Source organism: Phoxinus phoxinus (genome assembly GCF_949152265.1).
Source record: "Phoxinus phoxinus genome assembly, chromosome: 18".
Lineage (NCBI taxonomy): Eukaryota > Metazoa > Chordata > Actinopteri > Cypriniformes > Leuciscidae > Phoxinus > Phoxinus phoxinus.
The window spans coordinates 20313883-20334695 of record NC_136893.1 but is presented as its reverse complement, the minus strand read 5'-3'; the positions used below and the strand labels follow the sequence as shown (position 1 = coordinate 20334695).

Genomic DNA, 20813 nt, shown 5'->3' with positions numbered 1-20813 from the left:
AGGTACATATATATATATATACAGTTGTGGTCAGAATTATTGGCACCCCTGGTAAAAATGATCTAAGATGGCTGTAAAAATAAATCTTCATTGTTTATCCTTTTGATCTTTCATTCAAAAAATTTGCACAACTCCAACCTTTTATTAAAATAAATGAATTGAAAGTGGGGGGAAATCACATTATGAAATAAATGTTTTTCTCCAAAACACGTTGGCCATAATTATTTGCACTCTTTTATTAATTATTGCCTTTTTGCAACCTCCTTTTGCCAAGATAACAGCTCTGAGTCTTCTATAATGCCTGAAGAGTTTGGAGAACACCTGACAGAGACCATTCCTCCATACAGAATCTCTCCAGATCCTTCAGATTCCCAGATCCATGTTGGTGCTTCTTCTCTTCAGTTCAGCCCACTCATCTTCTATAGGGTTCAGGTCAGGGACTGGGATGGTCATGGCAGAAGCTTCATTTTGTGCTCAGTGACACACTTTTGTGTGGATTTTGATGTTTGTTTTGGATGGTCCTGATGGAAGATCTAACCACGGCCCATTATATTATTTCTAGCAGAGGCCATCAGGTTTTTATTTTTTATCTGTTGGTATTTGCTAGAATCCATGATACCATGTATCTGAACAAGATGTCTTGGACGTCCAGCAAAAAAATAGGCCCACAACATTAAAGATCCAGCGGTATATTTAACCGTGGGGATGGGGTGCTTTTTATCCCTGTTAGCACAAAACCCATCTGGTGGGTTTGCTGCCAAAAAGCTCTCTTTTTTTAAGTTTCATCTGACCATAAAAACCTCATCCCATTTGAAGTTCCAGTCGTGTTTGACAACTAAATATATGCTGGAGTTTGTTTTTGGATGAGTGAGGAGAATTTTTCTTGAAACCCTCCCAAACAACATGTGGGGATGTAGGGGTTGTTTGATTTTTTTTTTTTTTTTCATTTAATCTCTGCAATTCTCCATCTGGGATCCTTGGAGAGTCTTTGGCCACTCAAACTGTCCTCCTCACCGTGCATTAAGACAATATAGACACACGTCCTCTTCCTGGCAGATTCGTAACATCTTTAGTTGATTGGAACTTCTTAATTTTTGCCCTGATGGTGGAAATGTGGATTTTCAATGCTTTAGATGTTTTCTTACAGCCACTTTCTATCTTGTGAAGCTCAACAATCTTTTGGTGCACATCAGAACTATATTCTTTGGTTTTACTCATTGTGATGGACGATTAAGGGAATTTGGCCTTTGAGTTTCCTCATATTTATAATCCTGTGAAACAAACAAGTCATAGCTAGACAATTTCATGTTTATTCACCCTGGTATGATACAAAATTTAAATATTCATGAAAATATACTTCAGAGATATTTTACTCATAAAAAATTCTAGGGGTGCCAATAATTGTGGCCAGCGTTTTATGGAGAAAAACATTTGTTTCGTAATGTGATTTCCCCCCCACTTTCAATTATTTTACTTCAATGAAAGGGGTGCCAAAAAATCTGATCTCAACTGTGTGTATATATATGTATGTATATATGAGCATAGGCTTTAACATAGCTTAGGCTTCTCATACCCTATGATCATTTTTGATGCACCTGGGTAAGATTTCTGAAGTGCTACTAGGAGAGAAAAGTAGGATTGGTGCCCCAATGATAATACCAAGTACAAAGAATTTCTCATTTAAGTTCCCAAGAGTATTTGGCAAGCTCAGTTAATTTTGTTTTGAATTATATATGTTCTGTGTCCCATCTCCTTTCCAGATCTCTCATTTGCATGGGTCTTTAACGAGTACCCTTACTTTGTTCAGCAAGACAATCGTCGCTTTGTCTCTCAGGAGACGGGAAACCTTTACATCGCTAAAGTGGAGCCTTCGGATGTGGGCAACTACACGTGCGTGGTGGTAAACCGCATCACAAAAGGCAAAGTCCTCAGCTCCCCGACCCCTCTGGTACTACGAACGGATGGTAAATATCAACGTTTTTATCAGTGGGCAGTTAAGTAGGCAGAAGCTGAATCGTAACATCAGCTCTAAATGGTTTGATTAGCATGTTGATGCAGTTGGCATCAGGTTTGTGTGAACTGTGTCAGAGCACTTAATAGGTCACCCCAACTTCATCTTCTACCCACGTATATGACATTTAATAAATAACATGCTTTATGTAGGTACATTATGATGTATCGAAGCGAAAATTATATAAATTAAAGCTCTTCTTTTTTTTGGACATGGGTTTAATTCCCATGGTGAAATATACAAATGTTGTTGTTGTTTTTAGTAAATAGAGTAGCGGGATAATTTACAGCAGTGGGATTTCATTTGGTTTCATGTTAGATTTGACTGATTCAATTAGCTTGACTTCAAAGCATTGATGAACACCCCACCCCCTGACTAAAACTAAAGAAAAAGTATATATCCATATACCCATACAGTAATTATTACATCATAGTAAATGTTTCACCTGGTACAAATTTGTAGAGGGCTCTTAAAGTTATATTTTTCCTTGTCAGCTGCCTAAAATCTGTTGATTCTTCAGCTAAATCTAATTACAGAAAATATGAACTAACTCAAACTAAACTGAAATGTAAAGTGTATTTGAAAATTGCATTTAAATCAACAAAAACAGAAATGCATCTTTAGACTTTGAATGCAGCACTAATTTATATTGCTTAGGATTTGATCGCAACACAGAAAACACTTTCTTTGATGTCGACTTGACAGCATGCAATAACTTTTTTTTAACTAGACAGTGTAAATTAGTTTTACATAGCGTTTTTTTTAGCAGCCATAGTTTCATGCACGACCCAGTTTACTCTCCAAGAAATGCTTTCACAGTCCTAAACATACTTTGTCAAGAAGTAAACATAAACAATGGCTGTATAAAATATTTACAGACACTGTAAAAACTGCAGCAAACACCACACCTCTCTGCGTAGTGTCAGACCCCAGATTGGTATGAATTATTTGTTGCCTTTGTTGTAGCCGCTTGTTCTCGGGAGAAGAAGCCATTCACCTACTAACACTGTTTCGTATTTATCATAAAATATACAGTAGTCTCTATTATTATACATAATCAGTGAATGAATTATGAATGACAAAATAACACTGTTTTTCCCCTCATAGGCGTAATGGGTGAATACGAGCCGAAAATAGAGGTTCATTTCTCTGACATGGTTCCGGCTGCAAAGGGATCAGTTGTGACACTGGAGTGTTTTGCTTTGGGGAAGTAAGTGGAATTCTGCACCCTATTGTAGTTACTGATGCCCGACTTTTAATGGTACTCTGTCATTGAGCTTAATGTGTTTTTCAACTTGGCCCTTTTCCACCTCTTCTCGCCACCTTTTAAACATGCTTGTCAAAGTCTGTTTGGGAAATACCGTATAACAGTCTAGTTTTTGCCTTGAGGCAATTTTTCTGTCTCAATTGATCCCATTAGCGGATGAGCCATATACGTTTTCCTTGCAAAAAGAAATGAGATGGTGTCTTATGAGGAAATGTTTCTCATTTAGTATGTTAGAGCTGAGGTATGAGTAGGAACGACAGTAATCTACAAAATAATGAAATTATACAAAATACCCATTCTTTATCTTCATCTTTTCTGTTTCCATATCTCTTTTTCTTTTTTCCCGCTCTACTGTATGTAGCTTTTTCATTTTTCCCTTTTGCTATTGCAAGATTACTCACCATAGTTGTATCTCGCACGTTCAGCCCAGTTCCAGAGATAACGTGGAGGAGAGCGAATGGAGTGCCGTTTCCCAGCAAGGTGAAGATGAAGAACTCAAATGTAGTCCTGGAGATTCCCAGTTTCCAGCAGGAGGACGCCGGAGGTTATGAATGTGTGGCAGAGAACAAGATGGGAAAAAACACTGTGCAAGGACGACTGTCTTTCCACGGTATGATTATTTCACTGTATATTTAGTGCATGTTGTATGATAATTTTTTGCTATAAAAATTACAAGTCATGCATAATTACAATACTAACCCTAAACCAAACCCTAACCGTCCATAACTCAATAGTAGATGCATCCCAGACAGCAACATAATGTCGGCCCAGATCCGACCCACATCTGGTACCCGTTGAATCCACAAGTACCAGATGTGGCCCGGATCTAGGCCGACGCTATGGTGCTGTCGGGGATGTAGTTCATTCATATTACTCAGTATTTATATGAATTAGTACAATGTAACTACGTCACCTTAAAATAATGTGTAACCGCAATTCCTTGCAATTAAAATAATGTATTCAGAATTTTACAAATAATTCGAAGCAAGCTAGGTAATTTTCTGCCATGACACAACAATACCAATCCATTGTGGTATTATGACGTAAATTGTATCATTATGGTTTTGCAAATACTACTGTAAAAATGACTGAAAGAATGGCAATAAGATGGTAAGAATATATTGTAAGTACAGACTGAAAATATATTGGAATAAATATACAGTATAGTGTCGATGGTGCTGTTGTTCCACACATGGTTTGGTTGCTTTATCCATTGCACTAATCAAATTTATTATTTCCTAGTTACACATTTGCTGGACAATAGTAGGAGTTACAGAAGCTGTTGTCTCTGCCATAATGTTTCTTCTGTCGTTGAAATTAATTATTGCTATTAATTTAAAACACTTAATGGTTATTATTGTTGTCATAACCATTCAAATTCTTGCCAGCGTTTACTATGAGGAACCCTGCCAGTTCAGTCACTTCACAATTGCATTGAATTTCTTTCTGATTACTTTCTGCCCTGTCCAGACTTTCTTATATTTTCCATAACCGCATAGTAAAGATCAAAATAAACTGAGCTCACGTAATGGATTTGGCAGAGTAATGTTGCGTTGTGCCAAGACTCAGCAGTGCTAAATATTATAATTTGAGACACTTTTGTTGATCCAGAAAGGTGTCAAATGGCAAGAGTTACAGTTTTATAGAGCTAAATCAGATAGATGGATAGATATATATATATAGATGGATGAGTGGTTGGTTGGTTGGTTGGTTGGTTGGTTGGTTGGTTGGTTGGTTGGTTGGTTGGTTGGTTGGTTGGTTGGTTGGTTGGTTGGTTGGTTGGTTGGTTGGATGGATGGATGGTTGGATTGGATTGGATTGGATGGATGGATGGATGGATGGATGGATGGATGGATGGATGGATGGATGGATATTTAGTTTGATAACAAACATGCATGAAGAACTCATTATCTCACCTCTGGTGTGTTATTCATTATCATTATATTTTAGTTAATAACGGTACTCGTTATTATCAATTCAGGCGCTGCAATTAGGTCAGCTCTAATTATCAAGCCATTTTACTCTCCAATTTATACATTATTCTACCCTAGTTTTATAAGATCAAGCTTCAGTTCCAACACCAAAGTCTGTTTCAAAGAGATATCGGTTCAATATGGACAAATTGTAGGTATATCTGGAACTCAAGCATTCATGGACCCATTTTTGGAGACGAGATATGACTCAAAGGATTATTAGGCACTAGAAACAAGCATGTGAGAATTATTACCTCCATTGGGCCTGCCATTTTCCATCGACACAACAAGAAGAACAGGCCTCGTCCTAATGATGTGGAGATCACCAGATACACGCAGGATTACAGTGTGCAGTGGCTGGCGATTGAATAGCAAGATGAAAACGGCAAATAATTCCCGTGATAATTGATAGCAGAACAGCTACTCGATATCTTGGGAACCTTTCACATGTGGTGGGTTATTGATTAAAATAAAATGGATATATATTCAAAGAAGGAAAAACCCATTAGTGAAATACAATACAAACAAAACTCTAGGCCAAATCAGCATGGGTCTATTGCACTGGACAGATGGGATTTCAAAGGTGTTATTTCCACTCACATCTGTGTACACACCATTTCTAAGTTCAGCTCCCGGATGAAATGTTGTTATCGTGAATGCGAGTTCAAGGTTTATGTATGACTTATTGAGAAGGTTAGAGGGGCAGGTGCAACTGCGGCCTCCTTCTGAAAAGACCTGGCCTCCACGAACGATACAAAACATGAAAGCTTTTCTTCCCTGTGCTTTCAGAGTGCAAGCGTCCTTGTATACAGTAATGCAGACTCTTTGAAAAAGGCCAAAGCTCTGAAAAAAAAGGAATTGGTTACAGTTGCAGGGTTAACTCGTGCGTTTCTTTGGTTTAATTAATTCTTGAAAATCAGAGCTGATCAGTTTTCTCGATGAGTCAATCACTACGGGACTTCGATCGATCAATGAAGTGCTTAGTTGCCACAAAACCCGCAAGCGTTGTTAGCAGGAATAGTGATTGATGATTAATCTATAGGCATGCTTGCATTGGGCCTTGTGTGATTGGTGGGAATCTACAACGCAGAACATGAGGAGAGTCTCGCATTATAGAACCGTGTGATGGTTCAATCATGAATTCAGACAGAACTGGCGGCATGAATGGAAACCTGTCACCTTTTCCATTGGCAGGAAGACCGATAGATCAAGTAATTATTGACATTTTGTGCTTTCAGTTAATCAGATAAAAGAGTGTCTCAGATACCATGCCTCAGTAAGGCTAAACTCTGAAATCCTTGCATATTTAGGTAGTTGCTGGATCAAAACAGCACAACCCTAAGTCTCTATGATATTATTGTCTCTACCGGTATATATATAAATAAGGAAACTTGCAATTTAAACAGTGCTTGCCTTAACAATTGAGTGGTTAAGGATGGTTTCACTTTTCTAACTTTAGTTAGTGTGTAATGTTGCTGTTTGACCATAAACATCATCTGCAAAGTTATGATGCTCAAAGTTCAAAGCAAAGGGAGATATTTGCTTTTAAAGAGATTGCTTTTTAAGGACTACAACAAACGGCTGGTAGGAACTACAAGACATTCCTCCTGGGTTAGGGACATCACCAACCCTAGAATGTACATAAACCCCTCCCCCAGAACACGATTTATAGATTGTCATGACAGAATATGCTAATCAATGACTAGAAGATTGTTAACTCCACATCAGCTTCATAAATTCCTCAACTAACCATTCAGAAATGTCTTGTTCCTTTCTACATGTTGTCACTTCTTTCTGAGTCTCTCCATCATTGTCTAACTTCGATATGAACATAAAAGGCTAAAAGTTTTGCAAAATTTTGAGTGCATGTGTGTGTGAGGTAAAAGGACACAAGCTGTTGAAGCTCCGCCCTCTGTGCCGCGAGCAGCAACTCATTTGCATTTAAAGGGACAGACACAAAACCGGTGCGTTTTTGCTCAACCTCAAAAGGTGACCATTTTAACAATATCTATGTGGTATTTTGAGCTAAAACTTCACATACACACTCTGGGGACATCAAATACTTATTTTACATCTTGTGAAAAGGGCATTATATCACCTCTATACGCTTGGCAGATATATTTTATAGATAGACAAAGCAGAATGTTTTTTTTTTATTATTACTAGTCTAATGTTTTTTATATGCTTTTTATATCTAATGCTTTTCTTCAGACGTAAACTAGAATTATTGTAGAATTTAAATTTTAATAATATTAACCTATCAGTTAAGACTACTTACATTACAGTTTAAAAGTTTGGTGTCATAACGTTTTTTTATTTTTTTATTTTTTTTTTATTCAGCAAGAATGCATTAAATTGATGAAAGAGACTCTGGTCTTTTTATCAGAGAATCCTGAAAGAAAATGTATCAGTTTTCACAAAAACAATAAGCAGCACAACTGTTTTCAACATTGATAATAATAAAAAATGTTCCTTGTGCATAAAATCATCACATTAGAATGATTTCTAAAGGGTCACGTGACGCTGAAGACTGGAGTAATGATGCTGAAAATGTAGCTTTACCATCATATGAATAAAATACATTTAAAATGTGGATAATATTTCACAATATTACTGTTTTTACTCTATTTTTGATCAGATAATTGCTGCCTTGGTGAGCAGAAGAGACTTTAATAAAAAAAAAGTTATATATAGTATAAAAAATATTAAAATATGCAATAAAATGTAGGGTACATTTATATACTATATATAACATTTTATTTTATATTTATAAATATTTAAAATATTTAATAAAAAATATTAAAATATGCAATAAAATGTACCCTTTTCTTTTTTAGCAAAACCTCAGTGGGTTCAGACGATGCGAGACAATGCTTTGTCGATTGATGAGAGATTGTTTTGGGAGTGTAAGGCCAATGGCAAGCCCAAGCCTTCATACAGCTGGCTGAAGAATGGAGAACTGCTGGCAGCCGAGGTAAAACTCAAGCAGCGCAGGGAGTAATATGAGCTGTGTTGACCGTGCAATGATCCTCAGTTCAAACCGAGCTCTGTTAAATGTATATAACACAGTTTTATTGATCATATAATGACTAAACTACCCCAGTCTCTGTTGTTTGAGTTGAATGCACAGCTGTTTTTAAATGCTTTTCATCGCTGCTCTTCTGTGTCACAGGACAGGATACAGATAGACAACGGAGCCCTGACAATCAGCTCTGTCAACCTCTCAGACGCTGGCATGTACCAGTGCGTCGCTGAGAACAAACACGGAATCATTTATTTCGGCGCTGAGCTGGTGGTGTTAGGTAAGAGAACCTCCTGTACGTACTCATTTCCAATTATCGTACGCCTTTGTTCACTTTGCCGCTCCATCCCAGCAAACACAAAACATTTTTACATTTCAAAACATTGCTTTTTGGTTGCAGTTGGGGAACGCAGTACGACGTTTAAAATCGTTCTAGAAACCTAAAAACCTATGAACCTAAACTCTATAACTAAAATCAAATAATTTATATATATATATCAAATAATTTATTTTAAATGTTTTATCATGACTGCTTTTCATTTCCCTTAAATAAATGTGGTTAAAAACAATTGTTCATACTATTGTTTCAAGACAATGTATATGCCATACATTTCTCATTTGCAAAAAAAAATTGTATTAAAGACTTCTGAAGCAACTTTATTTTACCTTGCAACAAATGATATCAAATGATACCTCTAAAAAGTATTATAAAAACTATTATGACATTTCAACATGTTATTTACGTGTTGGTTACCCATTTAAGACTAGAGTAGATAAATTGAGATGTGCTGCTATAAAGATTGTGTTATTTTAATATCTAGACCAAAGCAGTTGGTGAAATATTAAAATATTCAAAGTTGGAAAAATATTAGCAATATTAAAATTGTATTTTATTTTATCATGACTGTTATTCCTTTCCCGTATCATGACTGTTATTCTCTTCCCTTCCCACATTTTCAATGTGTTGGTAGTCAAACTCCAGCTCTGACAGCATTGTGGGGGAAATAAAACCACACTTTTGTGTTACTGTGCTAAAGAAACACACACTTACGGCACATGTGTCCGAACGCAACGCTGAACACGCAGAGTTGAAGGAACAGCGCTGAAATGACGCTTGAATTCTCCACTGTAATGCGATCTCATACGTAATATACGGCGCAGTGATTGAGTTAAAAGAGTTCCTTTTCATGAATAAACGCAGAGAACCAGACGGCGTGGAATCGTGCCTCTCCAGCCCCGGCAGCCAATCACACACTCCGGATGCTCACTTTGCTCTTCAACCAGGAAGAGCGAAAAGCACAAAAATAACCAATTTCCACATATTGATCAAATTTATGAGTGCCTTCGTGTTTTCAGTTTATGTGCAGCCTGTTCATATCAGTTCTAAAAATGTGTTTTTGAGGTTCCATGGCCCTTTAAGATTAGCTTAGATGGAGTAAGATAAAAGACATGTTTCTACAATGTACTTGAGTTTTGTTTTTGTTTTTTATTGTGAGCAGACTTTCAGTCACTACGTTTTTTTATGTAGTCCCTGGTTCAATTGGCACTACAAAGAAGTGACGAGTGTAGTTTGCAGAAAAAAAAATAAAGTTCAAACTGCAATATGGTTCATTATAAACATAAGAACACAGGATCAATGTGCTCTGAAGTCTTTACAGGCAAATAAGCTCTTGAAATGGACTCACACACACCAAGGAGCTGCCCTCTTTTCAACGTTTCCCATAAGAGCATTGATTTTGCAGCATTTAGAGCGGAGTGGCGTGGCACTGTGACTTTTTAGTAATGTTAATCCACTATTGATTGGCTGGTGGGAGATGAGGAAACTGTGGCCGCTCTGTTGACAACATGACAAAGCCACGACTGAGGGGTTCACTAGTGGAAAAACATTCAAGTAGACAGTGACAAAGACCAGAGAAAGATCTTTGTCATCAGCTCAAATACAGACTCGGAGAGAGAGAGAGATGGTGGAAAGTGGGTAGAGGTCATTAAGGACACCTCTGCTTTCTGACTGCAGCCAATTCCTTCACTGGCCTTCTCTAATGATATTTGTGGAGGAGCCAGCAGCCCTCCACGGGCTAATTAGGTAATAGAGATGCTGTTCAACAATGCTTTAGGCCACAGCGTGTTCGCTATGACAGTGCATGAGCGGCTTTCCCATTCACAGCATCGGATAAACGCTGCTTCTCGGCAGAGGAGATCCATTAGACCCAATTAGTGCTAGTCTCTTAGTGTTACGTCATCGCTTTCGGAAAATGACTTTCATATAAGGGCTACTTTAAAAGCTGGATAACTTATATCAACACTGGTGTCAGCTATCTGTGAAATATCAGCATGGCTTATGTGATCCCTTGTTTAAACGGGTTTAGGGGGATTTTATACCAAACCAATCCATTTTTAATGGGATAGTACACTCAGGATTTAAGGGTGTATTCACACCTGTCTTGTTTGGTTCGATTGAATCGAACTCAAGTTGGTTTCCCCCCTTGGTGCGGATCTTTTGGGCAGGTGTGAAAGCAATCGCACCCGGGTGCGGACCAAACCGCCGTACCGAGACCCAGCTGAAGAGGTGGTCTCGGTCCAGTTCCAAATAAACTCTGGTACGGTTCGAATTTCTGTCCAATGAATGGATGACTTTAGCACACATGTGGTTTTGTTTACAAATTTCGGTTCACTTGCAAAAAGGGCAGTGTGAAAGCGAACCCCACCAATCAAAAAAAAAGTACATTTTATTTATTTGGGCCGGACCAAAGCAAGTGACCTAGCGGACTTTGCTGGTGTGAATACATACAAAGAAAAGCTTTTAGCAAGTTATTTTTCATACAAGGCCATCATTTTGGGGTCAGTACATTTGTTTTTAATGTTTTTGAAGGAAGTCTCTTATGTTCACCAAGGCTGCATTTATACAGTAAAAAAAAAATAATAAAGCAAAATATTATTACAGTTTAAAATATATGTTTTCTATTTGAATATATTTAAAAATGTAATTTATTTATGTAATGGCAGTGCTGAATTTTCATTCTAATATGATGATTTGGTGCTCAAGTAAAAACAAAAATATTATCAATGTTAAAAATGTATATATGCTAAAAATAAATATTAATGTTTGTTAAACTGTTAAATGGCTATTAACATGATCTGCTTAATTATTTTGTGAAAACTAATCATTTTTTTCTGGAATTATTTGTTGAAAAAAAGTTCAAAAGGACAGCATTTATTTGAAATAGAAATATTTTGTAACAATGTTTCACTTTTGATCAATTTAAAGCCCAGATTATATTTTATATATTTATATATATATTCTGTTGATAATGTCAGCAGTAATTCACCAAATTCGCTCAGTGAAAAGCACAATAATTATATCCCATTTCATAAAACACATTAATGCGAAATAAAGTGCATGATATATCCTAAGAAAAGGTCTAATAATGGGAAATATTGTATCCCAAAAGTACATTTTTTAAAAATGTTGGACTATCCCAATAAAGAATTGTCGACATCATCTTGCAAAACCTAGCGCTCAGAACCACACAGCATGTTGAGAAACTGCACCGTGCAAATTGCATTCATCCCTAATTTTCTTACCTGATTTGCATAATTCCTACTGAATCGCTAAACAACACAGGCGAAGTCCCTCCAGAATTTCCAATGAACTGTTTCTTTAAGAGAAAATGCTAAGGTGTTCCTAGATCAGCAGAGCACACACACACACACACAACACTGCTTTCGGCCCTGCTGTCCATTAACAGTTATGTGCGCAGGGCATCCATGCCTGAGGCGGCAGTTTGACTCTCTTTGCCCCGTGTTTTTCCACAGCCTCGCCCCCAGACTTTTCCAGAAGCCCCCTCAGAGCTCTGCTTAAAGCCAAGACGGGCAGCACAGTCACCATGGAGTGCAGACCGCAGGCCTTTCCCACAGCAGCCAGCCTGTGGAGGAAAGGCAATGAACCGCTGCAGAGCACTGAGAGGTACGGATACAATCTTTCTCTCCCTTTTCTTGTCCTTAATTCCTCGTATCCCTTCCTCCTAACCATCTATTCATACAAGGCTTCACCCCAGGAGCCCTGCTATGTTCACACTATCTGTGCACAGGCTGCGACTTAACAGTTATCAAAAGGAAGCTGCATTGCCAATTGTGGTAGCTCACTGACCATAACACTCATGAATTATGAAGCAGGCCATTAGGCCTGGCCAGCAGGAGGTCGCTCGTCATTTTGGGTTGAGTCTGTCAAGGGTGAAATGATTCCTGGTAGGAGGCCACTTGAGGAAGCGCAGCGGATCGCAAGCTTGGCTCTTTTTATAATGAAGTTGGATTAAATAGTATGGGGCGAATCCTGTCAAGGGTGGAGAACTGTTGTGGGAAAACAATAGATTTGCATTAAGCCACAGTTGTTTGTTTTGAGAGCGTTTGGTGAGACATCCGCAATCCAATTTAACTGTAAGCGCATTGCCGGGGAATTGTGCATTAGGACATTAACATTCCAGTACTGGGATACCAGCGCTTGCTGTCTGGTACTCCAGATGATGCATTGCGAATCGCTGTTGATATGTAGGGGAGACCAGGGGCAATTGTAGGATCTTTAACATGTTTGTTTTTTATATATATCACACACTGCTATACAAGTGCCATCAGTAATAGTACCATTCAATTTTTACATTGATAAAGCTTTGAGCATTTATTTTTATTTTTTATATATATATATATACAATACGTTACCATAACAGGGATGATTGTAACATTAGAAAAATGCTGGGAAACTAGAGAAACATATTTGCACTTATCATAGTGATATTTCAGCAAAATAATATAATTGCCTTAGTATATATTAGCATTAATTATTAGTCTTTTTTTTTTTGGCGGTGTACATTGCTAATTAATTTAGCTCTCAGGAATACTATTCACTGTCATTCATAATTTTGGAGTCTGTATTTTTTATTACATTTTTTTAAGAAGTTAATACTTTTCTTGAGCAAGGATGCAATAAATTCCTCAAAAGTGACAGGAAAGACTTTTACCTTGTTACATTAGATTTATATTTCAAATAAATGCTGTTCTTTAGGCCGTTCTTTTCATCAAAGAAAAAAACTGTATCACAGTTTACTCAAATATTAAGCTGCACAACTGCTTTCAACATTGATAATAATAAGAAATGTTTCTTGAGCAGCAAATCATCATATTAGAATTATGTCTGAAGGGTCATGTGACACTGAAGACTGGAGGAATGATGCTGAAAATTCAGCTTTAACATCACAGGAATAAATGACATTTTAAAATGATTAAAATTGAAAACAGTTATTTTAAATTGTAGTAATATTTCACAATATTACTGTTTTAACTGTATATTTAATCACATAATTGCAGCCTTGATGAGCATAAGAGACTTGTGCATCAGGCAAAGCTCTAGATATACTGCACATCCCCCAAAAAATACATCTTGAAATCATTGAAAATATGTAAATATTAATGTCTAGATGTAAACTACAGTTGTTATATGCTGTTATTGTAAAGGGTTAACGTGTCACAGATGGCAGTTACAGGAAAATAGCAATTCAATAAAATTGAAAGCACTTCAAATGATAGGCACTTAACATGCACGTGAGGAAAATAAGGTTTGTATTTTTTTTTTTAAGAGTATGTTCAAACTGTAGAAATAGTCGTGAAGGGTCGGAAGGTAATCTGATTGAAATAATGGGGTGGTATTGAGCGACGCAGCCCGCCTCATCGGCTCTCGGGCAGCTGTATGCACAGAGACATGGAGAGTGTCCGATGTACAAAGATTTATGTGCCATTCAAAAGAAACACATTCTGTTCTTTTTAACACATTTCTACTGTTCACGAAAGATAAAACACATTTGTACTCGGGAATGTAGCTCCATTATGAGTTAACCAAGTTTCAATTTGATTTGAGAGGATTGTGGTTCTCTCCTTTAGGATAACTTTTCTCCCTGATGGAACACTTCGAATTACAAATGTGACCAAGATGGACGGGGGAAACTATGCATGCTTGGCTAGAAACCAGTTTGGTGCGGCCAGCACTACGGGAAGACTGCTGGTCACAGGTAAGGATTACTGTAACCGTATTACTGTTTGCGCTTTATCCTCGCTTTTCCTGCAGATACAAGTCATTTTAGAGTGTCATTCAACTGTGGGAATGTTATGTGGGAAGTGGTGATTTGTCTGCAAACTCTGGGGGCTTCAGGCAACTGTGTTCTTGGTACGGCTGGACAATTAATCAAAATCATGACAGTTTCTTAAAGGCATAGTTCCCCCAGGAATGAAAATACTGTCATCATATACTCACCCTCTTGTTGTTGCAAATGTTTCTTCTGTGGAGCACAAAAGAAGATATTTGAGGTATGTCTTTTTGTCCATACACTGAATAGTCAATGGGGTCCAACAGTTTGAAGCTCCAAAAAGGAAATAAATGTAGCGTAAAAGTACATCATACAACTGTAGTTTTCTGAATGTATACACTAGCTGCGTATGAATACACATACTGTAGGTACTACATTTGTTACATTCTATATAGTATAAATGTACATAGAATGCAATTCAGAAGTACTGTACTACATCCGCCATGTTGTCACTGTCCATATTATTGATCTGACTGTACTGACGCTGTTGTTTGAGAACTGAACTGTCTCAAACGATGACATAATTTTTTGCAGAACTGCTTCATAGATGAAATTAACTAATTTAATAATGATCTTTACAGTGGAACTGAACTGACTTCAGCTGTTTTCCCTGTAAAGCTGCTTTGAAACAACCTGCATTGTATAAAGCGCTATATAAATAAAGGTGACTTGACTTGAATGTCATGTGACCTCCATCAGTTGCGTCGCTTCACTGACATTCACACCTCCTCTCACGGCCTCATGGGATGGTAAAGTGTCCAGTGAACACACACTTCAGAATCTCGCCGGAAGCAGTAGGTCATCCAGGTACTTTTTGCCTACTATTTTGAGTACTGTGAATTCAGACATACTATTTGGCTTACATAATATTTTTCCATAATATTCACCATATTCAGGTGCAGGGAATCGTTTAGGATGATGAACAGAGTGAAATTTAAGTTGTTAATTCCTTCCAAATCAAGTTTTTGTGTGAAGACGTCAACATGTTTCATGTTATTGAAGTATGTTATCTACGCCATTTTTGATTTTGACTCCGTATACCGGTACATGAATTGATCAATGATTTACTTGAAAACTTGGTCACACTTTAGTTTAGGGTCCAATTCTGACTATTAAATACGACTTGCATATTAATAGTAAGAAAGGTAGTTAAAGCTGCAGTCCGTAGTTTTGTCCTCTTTGTCGCCATCTCTGTTCGAAATCTGAAATTGCAGTTATTCGCGGAATTATCAACTTTACGTGGGTTGTGCCACGGCACAGCGCGGATGAATCCAATGTTTTGAGGAGAATGTACGGCTGCAGGCTATATTGTGTCACCGCGCCGGTGTGGATACTGTCATTCAGTCTCTTTTTTTTTTTTCTGTAGCCACTCCGAAGTCCGAAGTCTTTTGGATTTTACAACGGGTGAATCTCCAGTTGTCACTGGTGATTGTCGTTTGAACCTTTCTGGATCCGCCATCAAATTGATGTTTAATTATATCAAGTGCTGTGCGAAAAGGCTATAAATCTCCACCTCCAACATCCTCACACGCAATATAGCCTACTAGCCGTGACACCTTCTTTATGTGTACAGATGTGACGTAATGACGCAAAGACATGCTCGAATTTCCCGCAGAAATCCACCAGTACCACTGGAATTAAAAAACATTATTACAAGCTAACCGTTTCGAATCTGCGAGCTAAGGCAATCAGATCGTTTTGAACACTGGCTGGTTATGTACTTGCTCAAAAATTATTTTGGACAAAAAAAAAAAAAATTACGGACTGCAGCTTTAAGTTTAGGTATTGGGTAGGATTAATGGATGTAGAATATGGTCATGCAGAATAAGGCATTAATATGTCAATTCAAGTCAAGTCAATAATATTTGTATAGCGCTTTTCACAATACAGATTGTATCAAAGCAGCTTCACAGTATTAAATTAAAATAATAATAAAACGTCCATGTTTGGTTATGCTAATCAATAGTATTATTCATTGATTAATTAAATTGAATATCCCCATTAATAATATGTGTTTTATAAGTACTAATAAACAGCCAATATCCTAGTAATATGCATGCTAATAAGCAGCTAGTTAATAGCGGGTATGCGCGTGACGTCACCATCGGTCGGAGTGATTGCGGTTATGCCCACTGAGTGGCAAAAAGATGGTTTTCAGCATGAATGCCGCGAAAAACACACAAAACGCATTTACAACGGGAAAGAGATTTGCGATTGACTACAACTACATTTGATAAGAAATCTGAGGTATATTTTTACAGACTGCCGAAAGCTACAGAACAGAGAAGCAAATGCAATCGCTGCATTTCAGAAACAACTGGACTCCAGGCAGCGAAACGTGGATTTGCAGTTATCATTTTGTGTCAATATGCTGAATTTTGGGGTCAAATTATACCCTATATATTGTATTGTTATATGTTGTATTGATAACTCATCAATGAAATATGAACCATCGTATATTCTGCATAATTGGACGTTTTTAAATAAACAGTGTCAAAAAAAAACTATACAAGTTTTAAGGCTGGATGATATGACGATATAAATAATTAAAACAAGTCATCACCCGGATTAAGACATATATTGTATTTATATAAAGCGTTCACAGGCAAATTAGCTTTATGTTTTCCCCGGCGTCGAAATCAGGCACATATAAATGTCAGGAAACAGGATTCCTGGCTGCATGTCAATATCTATGGATCACTGGATCTTTGGTAAGTTGTAAGGAACACTATATTGAGTCCAACCTCAGTTTAACCAATAATGGCTTGTTTTACTCGCGTTTTCGCAGTTTCCCCTATTAAATCCAGTCATGCAGCAGATCTTTTGCCACTCAGTCCAGCTGAGGCGGTGTTTTCCAGCGGGAAGTGACGTCAATGCATTACCTCTAGTGAGAATTGGACCCTAAAAGAAAATAATAGCAAAACTTTAAACCACTGCAGTTGGATGAACTACTTTTACTCTAACTTTGTATCCTAACTTTGTATCCTTTTTGGAGCTTGAAACTGTTGGACCTTATTGACTTGCATTGTATGAACGAAAACATTCGACGGAATAAAGAAAATCATACGAGTTTGGGACAACATGAGGGTAAATGAGGAATTTGTTTGGTGAACTATCCTATCCTATCCTGGCAGTTACGCCAGAACAACAAATAGATTCAGCTGAAAGAGTAAATACAAAGGTGTTCTGCACAGAAGGACTTCTGTTTCATGTAGTTTGTTCTGTTTTATATAATGCATTCTGACAGAAAAGTTGTTTGATTGCTTTTCTGGGGCTTACATGCTCCTCTAGTATAACGCGATGGGTTGAGCGGTTCTGCTCTCCAACTGGCAGGGTTTTTTTTCTTCTCAGCTCAACTCAACAGGGATGGGATACAGTGGCTTTTTGTGTGTTGTTATAATTACCCATTTTCACGCTCCGCTTATGGCATTGCAATTACCCTGGATTACACTAATGGACTGTGTGAGGGTGTAGGTTATAGGTTGAGCGTGCACAATTTAGAGAGAAAAATATAGAACGCTGCATTTGCACTCTGGGTTTTACTGAGATTACGACAGTATCACAGTATTTTACAGCTGACTCCGCCCCAGCAGATTTGACTATGAATCTGAAAAGGAATCAATTGGGCAAATGTAAAAACATTGATGATTTTTCCTTGATTGTTTGAAATAAGAGTTCATCACGCTATTTAAACGTTTTAATTTACAGAACAAAAACATTTCCTCCCCCAATTTTTTTTTTGTTGCATGTTTCTGGTCTTTTTTTATCCAATCAGGTGCTCTCTACAATGAGAATACCCCTCCCCTTGATGTCACCTGCAACTGACTACCAAGTTGTAGACAACTAAACCCCATTTTTTTTAAAGGACAATATCTTCTATATGTTTCTATGGAAGCTTCTTTCCGCCACAGAATAAAAAAATAAAAAAGGGTATTGCGACTTTTTATCTTGCAATTGCGAGTTATAAAGTCAGACTTGCATGATATAAACTCACAATTGCGTGTTATAGTCAGAATTGCGAGATATAAACTCACAATTGTGTGTTATAAAGTCAGAATTGCGAGAATAAACTCACAATTGCGTTATAAAGTCAGAATTGCGAGATATAAACTCACAATTGTGTATTATAAAGTCAGAATTGCGAGATATAAACTCACAATTGTGTATTATAAAGTCAGAATTGCGAGCTGTAAACTCGCAATTGTGAGATAAAAAGTCGCAATTATCTTTTTAAATGTTTTATTTTGTGGCAGAAACAAGCTTCCATACAAATCGATACTACAATCACAAGAGTAATTCTGTTTTATTTTAATGTTTTATATATTTTTTTATAAATAAAAGAGTGTTTAGTCATCTTTTAGCTTCTGCCGTGAGAATGAGAGTCTTTTCCCTAAAATAATAGATAAAGATTTATCATCCTACCAAGTGGGTGGAAGTAAAAATCCCATTCATTTTCTCCATAGAGAAATGGGTTTTTAGCGATATTGTATAATCCTTTAAAGACAGACCTACTTTGAGCTTCACGGTTGTTAATGTGTTTCTATAGAAGTCCATCGCAATGCTTCATCATGGGATTAGTAGATCATTCATTAATACAAACAACACTGTCTCTTACCTTTGTCTGTTTCGCATTTTGGTTGGTTTGGTTCCAGACTCAGAGCTCTTGCACATAGAGCAATTTCAGGTTTTACAACAATGTTTTCCTTATGAGATCAGGTTGAAAAAAAAATTGCCTATTCAATTTTGTGGTTAAGCAAGAGAATTTATGTATTTATTATTAATTTAATATTCATTGATTCAACCTTATGACTGGCCATTGAGTAAAGCTGAGTGTGATTTTGAGCAGATCCCACACAAATCACCCAGGGTCCAGTGGACATGGAGATCATCGTCGGGGAGAGCATTGTTCTGCCCTGCCAGATCTCCTGTGACCCTGCTCTGGATGTTTCATTCTCCTGGGCCTTCAATGGGCAGCTCCTCAATAAACTGGACCAGCATTATGAGCATGTGGGAGGGGTAAGTCATATTTTATTAGATATCTTCTCTGTCCGTATTCTGTTGTGTCTACTGTTGTGTCATAAAACAAAAGATTTTCCACATATATCAAGCGTTTCAACCTCACCAAACAGTCTCTTAAAGGTGCACTCAGTACGTTTTTTTGGTTCATTGCTGTTTTTGTTTATGGCAGTTGTCTTGAACTCATTTTAAATCAAAGTCAGCATGAAATGGAAGTTGTGTTAGACTTTTCTTCCCTCTTGTGACATATACCAGACCTTCTGTTAAAATGTGGAAGACTTCAGGAATCAATTTATCACTTTCTTTTCGAGTTTTTAGCTGTTGCTTCCACTGCTTAGCAGCCCACTATGTTGACTTTGAGCTTCTTTTCCCTCCTCTTCGCAGGATAAAAATCAATCCATCAAAGTTATGCCTTCAAGGATCTCAAGTGTAATATCCTCATAAGGCTTTTGAATGGTCAAATCTCAGATTGCTTTTCTCTGGGATGTAATGACGTCTTTCTGGAAATAGTAATGACTGAGAGAATGCCTTAATGAGGACTGACTGGTCAATATTGGATGTACATGACTCAACTTAGCAATCCTTAAACAGATTCATTAATCACCACCCCCAAAGACATCAAAAAGATGATTTCTCTTTCAAATAAGGTTGCATAGTTTAAGGATCCAAATGAGTTTGTTTTCTGCATTGTGGAAGCAATGGTAAAATAAAATTATTTTTGACTTTTATACAATTATGGTAATTTCATGATAAATCTGAACATGTTAAGAAAATGTGGGGGTTTTCGACATTTGGACACACACATACTGTAGGGAACGCACTCATCTTCATTTAAGCCGGTAATTATATTCCGGGTTCTTATGAATTCTCCGATGCCACCCGTCTTGTAGGATTATCAGCATGAAGTTCACAGCTTGGATGAACTCATTTCCATAATGAAACTAAATTTGTAGCCTAATGTCCTTGCTGCTGAAATTGCAGATTTACCTCTTGTTTGCCTAGCACAATCTCACCCTTAGATAAGAGCACTCATCTTATCTCATGTAATTTAACTGATTTGAAATCTAAGCACCTTTTATTAAATTAGTGAAGTTGTCCGTGCCGAAGACTTCACAGACAATATCAACATCCGAGCAAATCAGCGTCTATGAACAATAGCAATAGAGAATCCATTCTATTAAAATGAAGATTTTTGACAGATGGGGAAATAAAGTAGGAATTAACCCTTAAATGCATGAGTGTTTCGCCAATCATTATTACATATTTGGTGAATCGTTTTTTAACGACCCGTATGGCTCTCTAACTACAGCAATAGTATAAAACACTTGTGATACTTTAATAACATTTACAAAAGCATAAAATTAGGCATATTCTGTTACCTTTTGCAACTTGT

General features: G+C 37.2%; 1 protein-coding gene across 3 annotated transcripts in view; it reads left to right on the top strand.

The window, feature by feature from the left end:
* cntn3a.2 (contactin 3a, tandem duplicate 2) overlaps nt 1–20813 on the top strand; it is a 98719-nt gene that overhangs the window by 63572 nt on the left and 14334 nt on the right. For all 3 annotated transcript variants that reach the window (XM_079588772.1, XM_079588771.1, XM_079588773.1), the window contains exons 6-13: nt 1761–1964; nt 3119–3221; nt 3704–3888; nt 8089–8225; nt 8424–8553; nt 12087–12237; nt 14202–14329; nt 19251–19420. In XM_079588772.1, the coding sequence (XP_079444898.1) occupies nt 1761–1964; nt 3119–3221; nt 3704–3888; nt 8089–8225; nt 8424–8553; nt 12087–12237; nt 14202–14329; nt 19251–19420 (1208 nt within the window). The remainder of the gene's footprint in view (nt 1–1760; nt 1965–3118; nt 3222–3703; nt 3889–8088; nt 8226–8423; nt 8554–12086; nt 12238–14201; nt 14330–19250; nt 19421–20813) is intronic.